This window comes from Xiphophorus maculatus, chromosome 10, assembly GCF_002775205.1.
Source record: "Xiphophorus maculatus strain JP 163 A chromosome 10, X_maculatus-5.0-male, whole genome shotgun sequence".
Classification (NCBI taxonomy): Eukaryota; Metazoa; Chordata; class Actinopteri; order Cyprinodontiformes; family Poeciliidae; genus Xiphophorus; species Xiphophorus maculatus.
This window is the reverse complement of record NC_036452.1, coordinates 2246723-2255119: the sequence shown is the minus strand read 5'-3', so window position 1 is coordinate 2255119 and position 8397 is coordinate 2246723. Positions and strand designations below refer to the sequence as shown.

Sequence of the window (8397 nt, the reverse complement as noted above, 5' to 3'; positions counted from 1 at the left end):
CATCTGCTAGCAGCTACGGTGGGTAAAAAACCGCTAGCTTAGCATTGATTTTAGCTGTGAAGTTGTCAATATAACTTTCAAAACTGCTACTAATGGTCAACATCATCACAACTAGACAACAAGGTCAGGGAAAAGTTTTAAGAAAAAATAGTGAGAGAGAGAATATTAATAACAGCAAAAATAAACATAAGGCCGGAAAACATAAAACTGTAGCAAACTGAATGTTCTGCTCTCTGTGTGGAAAATGTTTGGGTTTTTCTGGTGTTGAATCCTGATACATGAAGGAAATTTCAGAATTTGAAAAGTCCAGAAATTTATTTCTCAATATTTGGTAGAAAATGTTTTTTCTATCTACAATTATCCTAATGCACCACCATATAGGTATTGATTTTACAATCTAACCATATCAGAAATTAAAACAAAATATAAATTTATATTTTTTTATATGTAGAGAAAATATCAGAGAAGTTTTTTTTAAATGAGAAAAATCTACCTGTGTTTGGGTTTGTTCGCCATGCAGACAGTCAGCTCCTGATTGGACCGGACGTCCCGCCCATGCCGTCCCGTCCCGCCCCGCCCATGCCGTCCCGCCCCGCCGGCCGGTTTAAAGTTTCCCAGCTCGGCCTCTGATTGGTCCGGGAAGTTTCTCCAGGGCCGAATAACTTCACAGCTCCGCGTCTGGAGACGTGCAGAGGCGGCCGGGCATCCTGCGGAGCTTCAGGCCGACATGGAGGCTCCCGCGGACAAAACTGCAGCTTCACAGCGGGAGGTTTAAATAATAAAAGCAGGTTTGGGAATAAAAACTAAATATTTTAGCGTCAAATCTGGTTGAAAATGCCTGGATTTGGGCGCTGGATTAACGCAACCTGGATTTTGCTTTTGGGCATTTTTCACTCGTGTTTTTCAAGTTACTCTGAAGATCAGTGCAGCTGGAGAGGAAGGCGAGTATTTATTTAGTTTTATTTATACGTTACATCCGGTGAAAATCAGACATCCGGAGCTTTTGGATGCAACAAGCTGAAAGTTTCCTGCGTGATTAAAATGTTTGGTTTGATTCATCCAGAAAACCTTCATGGAGAAAAACGAGCAGTTCTTATTTTTATCGCTTCTGTTTTTCTAAAAACGTTTAATTTTTTGGTGAAGTTTTAACAAAAAGTATATATATATATATATATATATATATATATATATATATATATATATATATATATATATATATATATATATATATATATATATATATATATATATAAAATGATACCATGATGCGAACTCGAGCCGTTTTTTCACATATCAGCCACCAGGGGCGCATTTGATTATTTTTATCCTTTGGTGTAATTTTTCAGAAACCTATATATGGTTTTTATTTCTGACAAAGTTACTTTAAACTCATGTTGGACGTCATGAAACAGTTTTATTGAATAACTGCACAAGGGTGGGTAAAAGAGGTGGGCTCCTGGGGGCCACTGACCATCTGTAAACTCATGGAGTTGGAATTTTATCATATTTTTATCGTACTATTGGGAAAACAATAGAAAATGATGCTAAGCAAAAATATTAATTAGTTCATTTTTATCACTGCAAAAAAGTATATTTGTATTGTTTCTAGTGCAGATATTTTATTACGCTTCAAATAAGAAAACTAACTTAAAGTAACTTTTAGGCAAGATAAATAACTTTTGAATATAATTTTAAAAATCACAAAGTTCCACTGCAAGATCTTTTGACTTATAAAAGGAAAAATATCTCGTTATAAGTGAACAAATCTCAGTGGACCTGGTGCATTTAGTAAAAATCAATATTAAATAACTATTGCCTTAAAACAAGCACCTATATTTTGCTAGAAAGTTACTGTTGAGTTAGTTTGTATTATTTACAGTGTACTAAGATATTTGCAACAGAAACTAGACAAAAATACTTTGTAGGGTTTAGTTTTTTCTAGTAGGTAACTTTATAAATACATCCATAAATACAAACAGAGCTCCTTAAAACACGACGCAACTTAAACGAGTGTGATTTCTAAAACAGAACTGCCCATAATAACTCAATCTAATCTCGTCTTCAAGGTTTGAAATGTCCTGATGCTCTTGTGCTGTGGTGGTTTTCATGGGCAGTTGCCCAGGGCGTCGCTGCACCGGTGGGCGGTGGAGTGGAGAGATATTGTCAGCACCAGATAAAATGGATTTTAAATACTTTTTTATTCCTCTTTTGTGTGCATTATGAAGTTGGCAGCTCCTGCTTGCAGCTGGGAAGATGGAGACAATTTTACAAGTTTTGTACCGGATTGCAATATTTTCACTTCCCACAGATTTCAGAAGCAGCCAGATCAGGAAAATAAAAACTTGGGGGGAAAAAGTATCTTTTTTCTTTTATATATACATAGAATGAGAAAGAATATACATATTTAGATATTCCCTCCGTGGGAGCGCCCCTGCATGTAGATAAATATTAATTTTTCATTTTTTCTGCCCTCAGTGGTTTATCGCAGCAGCAGGGCAGCGTGGAGCAGATCTCCCTGCACTGCTCTGAGGGAACCCTGGACTGGCTGTACCCCAAGGGGGCGCTGCGCCTCACCCTCACGCCCCGCCTGGCCCCCGTGGCGGCGGCGGGCCCCGGCGGCGGCGTCATCACGGCCTGCGTGAAGCCGTCGGAGCGGTTCCACGGCGCCCAGCTGTACCTGGAGAGGGACGGGCTGCTGGAGCTGCTGGTGGGAGACCGGATGGAGGCGTCGCCCCCGCCGAGGGTCCGCTGCTTCAGCCGCACGCCGGGCCAGAGGCTGGCGCTGTTCCTGCAGGCCACGCCCCATCAGGACATCAGCAGGAGGACCGCCTCGTTTCGCTACGAGCTGCGCGGCGGCTGGACGGCGCGCATGGCGCTGGACTCCAACGCCATCAGCAGAGAAGGCGAGTCAGAGCCAGAAGGTTTCACATTTAACCAGGAGACAACGAAGCTACGGTGGCCGACAGACGCTAACGCTCAGCAAATGGCAAAACGCTCCGAAACACACAAAAAGAAAATACATCCAACAGAAAACTCTGCAAATAAAAAAATGCTGCAATTACAGGAAACAGAAGCAAAAAGGAAACGATGCAAAACCAGAAGTCCTCCAGACTCCCCCTGGTGGCCTGGAGGACTTCTGTTTTGTTTTTGACATTTGTTGCATTTTCATGTTGCATTAATTCCTGTACTTGCAGCATTTTGTAACTTTCCTGCTGCATTAGTTCATGTGTTTGCTGCCTGTTTGCACCTGCCGGCTGCTGCAGTCGTACATCAGCTCCCTGCTTGGATCCTGATGGTCGGTCCGGTCGGTCCGGTCGGCCTCAGCGCCGCGCAGAGGGAGGAAGCAGCCAAACTTTCCCCAGAGCGAGGCAGAGGAGGAGGGGGCATAAAGGCGCAGTATGTGGGGGCTCTGAGGAGTCCGGAGGCCTCTTAATGAGTATTCTGGGATTACTGCGGTTGCCTAGGCAACGCGGAGGCCTCTGCCCAGTTGAGACGCTCCGCTCCTTTGTTGAACTGCCTCTCTGTGGGGCAACTCGTCTGCAGGAACCCTCCTGCCCCCCCAAACTCTTATGAGGCTGGAAAAAAGAGGAAGGAATCCCATTTATCAAGAAGTTTTCTCTGAAGAGGGGAAACTTTGGGTTGAGTGGGGGGAGAAGTGAACTTTAAAAAAGTTCAGTCCATTTTCTTCAGTTGGTTTTTATCAATAAATCTAACTAGAGTTAACTAGTTAACTAGTTATCTCTAGTTAACTAGTTATCTCTAGTTAACTAGTTATCTCTAGAGATAACTACACCACAAAAAAAGACAAAATCCTACCAAAAGTTTTTGGTCCAGTTTGAAGAGCAAATATCTTAGTTCACTTGAAATAAGACAAAACTAACTTAAAGTAACTTTACAGCAAGAAATGGGAACTTGTTTTAAAGTAAATAATTCCTTAATATTGGAAGTATTAAGGAATAATTCCAATATTATATTTATTCTGGAGGAACCTCAAAACATTGTCCTGAGCCGCTGGCAACGAAATTTCGTTCTGTATTCACCCTGTGCATGAAAATGATAATAAAGTCAGTCTAAGTCTAAGAATAATTCCAATATTATTATTGATAGTTCTACTGATAACATGGGAAAATGTCTTGCTATAAGTTTAATAATCCGATGAATATTAAGGAATTACTTACTTAGAACAAGCTCCTATTTCTTAATCAAAAGTTTTCTGTCTGTTAGTTTTGTTTTATTTCAAGTTAGAAATTAGACTAAAAATATTTGGTAGGATTTTGTGTTTTGTTCAGCCGGTTGAGACTTTAAGGTGTGAAGCTCGTTCTGTCTGTAAAGTGTTGGAGGAATCTCACACCTCAACACTCCTCTGGTTTCTCCTCTGCAGCAGCAGTCAGTTTTATGACGGCGGTTCGTTTCCTCTTTGTTTTTTTATTTTAGTTTAAGGTTCAGTCAGTTCCTGTCGGCTCTGATTTGCATGTAGGTGTTTATTTCACGTTGGTGGTTCGGACTTGTCCACTGACTCTCCGGCTGCTTGTTGTCTCTTCAGATGCCTGCCGGCCGTGCAACGACACCGAGATCCTGATGGCGGTTTGCACCAGCGACTTCGGTAAGTTGACAGGAATTAAACTCCCTGCCCTTAAAGGGGCAGTTCAGCATTTTAGACGCTGATTTTAGGTTAAGTTCATTTATAACTTGTGAAGCACGAAAATCACCCTGGACTTTTAGCAAAATCTGATTTATGAATATTTGCTTTTGGCAAATTTTCCAAACAGAAGCCAATGTTTTTTTATACAGGAAATTGAGGTTGGAGGCAGTGCAGCACTAATTATCTTCCTGCGTGAAACACACAACGGTTAACGCATTCTAAACTGACTTTAGTCCACTCTAAAGTCAGGAAGTGGACTACAGTGCAGGGCATTCTGGGTAAATACAACCAAAAGAAACGCACTAGCCTAGTGCTAGCAAGAGAAATCCTCCAACTGCTAAAATATGAGCCACTCTATTTTTGTTTAGATTTTGTGAAGAAGGAAGTTGCGCTCAGTGTCTTCAGACGTTTTCATGTTCTTTCCTTCAGTGGTTTTTGGTGCAGCGCCCCCACAGGCCAGGAGGGGAACAGGTTTTTCAAAGGGTTTGGGTTTTTTTCGACAGTGAGGTGAAAGAAAACCGCAGCAGCTCAAAATGTAACAAATGTCATTTTGGTCCCCTATCAGGTGTGAGAACATCCAGAATCAGCAGGAAGTTGTTCATGTTCTTTTATTGAAATGCCGTTTACTGTACTGCAGATGAAATGAACATCCTGTTTCTCTGCAGTCCTTCGAGGAAACATCCGGTCGGTGGAGGAGGACGAAACGCTGCGCGCCGCCGTGATCAAGGTCAGCGCCACCCGAGTTTTCCGTCAGAAGTACACGCTGTTCACGGGGAGCAGTCGGCTGGCGAGCCGCGGCGAGGTGCGGACGCTGCTGCAGTGCGGCGTCCGGCCGGGACCCGGCAGCTTCCTCTTCACCGGCCGGGTGCACTTCGGCGAGGCCTGGCTGGGCTGCGCGCCGCGCTACAAGGACTTCCAGAGGACTTACTCTCTGGCCAAAGCCGCCCAGCAGATCCCCTGTGAGCTTCCCGTAGACTGAGACGCTCGGATCAGAACCGTGGCGCTGGACGCCACGCTAGACGCCGCCGTGGCTTGAAGTGAATCCTCAGCATGACTTCCTGGACTTGGACGAAAGAATTTTAGCTTTGGACATTTTTCTCAAGCGGGTCGTCTGAGGCTCATCGGTTTAAAACTCAGGAAAACAAGGAGAACTCCCAGAGAAATCTCACTTGTTTGGTGCGAAACTCAGAACGTTTTCTTCGGTGTTTTTGGTCGGATGACGTAAGACGGCGACGTTCAGGCGCCATGTTGTCGTCTAAACGGAGAGGGAGGGCGGGACAATAAATCAATACCGATAAATATCACCATCTGTGATCAATACCAACAGAAAATACATCTCATAGAATATTCACTGAACTCACTCGTTCTCTGGGTGCCTAGCAACATGCTGTAAGGAGGAGTTTCAAGTTCCCCCAAATTTCGGTTACCTAGCAACGAGCTTCTGAGTAACTTACAGCAGTTTCAAGTTTCCCCACCGTTCCTCATAAAAACATAAGACACAACGAACAGAGTTAAAACACCAACATCTGGCATTGCGTCAGATATTTAAAACATAATCAATGATTATTGATATCGGCTGATATGAAACGTTTGCATTGTGATCGTCCAGCCCTACCAGGAGGTTCGATAAAAACCTCATGAAAGGAATCGCTGAAGAATATTTGCACTCAGAGGAAGAAGGGAAAATGCTGCAAGCACTGAAAACCAAATGAGACAAGAAAGCAACTTTATGTAGCGTAGTGGAGCAACCGAGAATTTAATATATGTTCAGATGATGTGAGATCAGGTTATGTTGCCATCATGGATTTACTTTTTGTTGTACACAATCTGCCAGAATAAATCAGTTGGAGATTGGACAAAACAGCCATACATCTGGTTATAAAAAAACAGCTGAAATAAATAAAATGAATATCAACGGGTATTAATCCTCTAAATAAAAATTTTAGAGATGCACCAACATATCTGCTGTCGACTGGCTGGCATCTGAAAACTCCGATATTTTTCCAATCATTGAACACAACCAGGAGCTACCAGTTTTGCTCTTCAGTGTAGAAGTTAATGCTGAGTGAAGACAACTTAGCATTAGCCACTGTAAGCTCTAATAAGTAATGAAAATGTGTTTTCAGCAATGTAATGAGTCTTGTTTGTGTTTCGTTGAGGCTGTAGAGAGACCTGGACTTTCAGTAGAAAACAGGAAGGCTGATGTTAGCATTTCCAGCTGGAAATGCTAACAGGCTTTTGGAAATAACAGACCCAAAGTTTTTAACTGTCTCTGTTACCCCAGAAACTAAATATTTTTAGCAGGTTCTAAAAGTGACCTATGACCCCAAACACATCATATATGACAACAACAATGGCGGATTACTTGTGTGTTTTGTCTTATTAGTTTTAGTGGAAGTGAGACAAAACTCAAATTCACTCGCGCCTCGTTGCTTTTCATTTTTATTTTCTCGTTTCGTTTACTGCTAATCTCATGTGGAGGCCTGATGTCCCAGACTGCATGCTTAGCGCCACTCACTGGTCTGGAGGAGTAAAAACCTTTTGCGTTTTTCTCTGTTTCCTTGTGGATGGAAATATTTCAGAAAAAAACCCCAATAGGTTTTAAAGAGAAATGATGGATGCATCTCTACGTTTTACTGCAGCGTATTAGGACCAGAGCAAAATTAATTAATTACAACAAGACATTTGTACAAGAATAAAGTCATAATAAGATAATAAAGTAGTAATTTTATGAGAACTCCTACTAAGAAAAGCATCTTGTGAAGTTATACTTTGGTTTCAGTTTTACAAATAAGGAAATATTTCATATTTCAGCACATTCACATCAAATGATCATTTATGAAAAGATTGTTTTATTTCAAATAAAGAACCACACAGGCGTATTACTCCATCAAAGCTTTTCTCTCATAAAAACTGCTTTTTTATTGTAATATTTTTAGTTTCTTTTGGTAATATTTTCACTTTATTGTTGTATTTTTTCTAAATCCTCTTGGTTTTGTCCCAACAAGTTTAAAGGTTTTCCAGGTTTCATGTGATCATAAAGGAGCAAAAGTTCACACCAAATTACCATAAAATGCTTCTGCTGCCATTTTTTATGATGTAAATTTATGTTAATATCAGACTGAATGTAAATATGTTCATAAGAAATTTTATAAAGAAAGAAACAAAAAAAATATTGTGGATTATTTTTACGTTGTGTTTTGTGCTATTAAAATATCGTCTAAGAAGGAAAATCGTTTTGGATCCTTACTTGACTGAACCGTTCAGTTTTCCTCAAACGTTTCGCTTCAAGTCCCGATCGATCAGATTCCTGAAAGCCCAGAACAAAACGCCGAGTCTGAAAGGCGGGAGAGATTTAGGGAGTGTTCGGCACCGGGGCGGGCGGAGGGCCGCCGGGGTCAGAGGTCGTCTGAAAACAGCAGTTGGAATCCTCTTGTGCTCAGCCTCCTGTTTTTGGGATTCAGGAAGCAATAAATGGCGGCTAAGGGCGCGGCGCGGCTAAGGGCGCGGCGCGGCGCGGTGAAGGTGCCACACAGTCGCTCGCTTCATCCTGACCGCATGCACCAGTTATTTCTAACATTTTATTAGAAAAACAAAACAGTGAAAATACAGCAGAATGTTTAGTTTTTATGAATTAAAATGAAATAATGACATGTTGTTTATGCTGCAATGCAACATGGGCAGATTTGCTGTTTTTTTTTTTTTTTGGAAATGCCAACATGTACTTCAGAGCATAAGGGCCGTATTAAGAAAAA

The 8397-nt window shown here is 41.7% G+C and overlaps 1 protein-coding gene across 1 annotated transcript; it reads left to right on the top strand.

Annotated features, from left to right (window-relative positions):
- Positions 1-662: 662 nt before the first annotated feature.
- metrn (meteorin, glial cell differentiation regulator) lies at positions 663-7875 on the top strand. Its single transcript, XM_023340480.1, has 4 exons — positions 663-941; positions 2476-2903; positions 4544-4603; positions 5308-7875. Exons 1-4 carry the CDS (start codon positions 835-837, stop codon positions 5619-5621), a joined length of 909 nt encoding a protein of 302 aa, XP_023196248.1. The 5' UTR covers positions 663-834; the 3' UTR covers positions 5622-7875.
- The last annotated feature ends 522 nt before the right edge of the window (positions 7876-8397 follow it).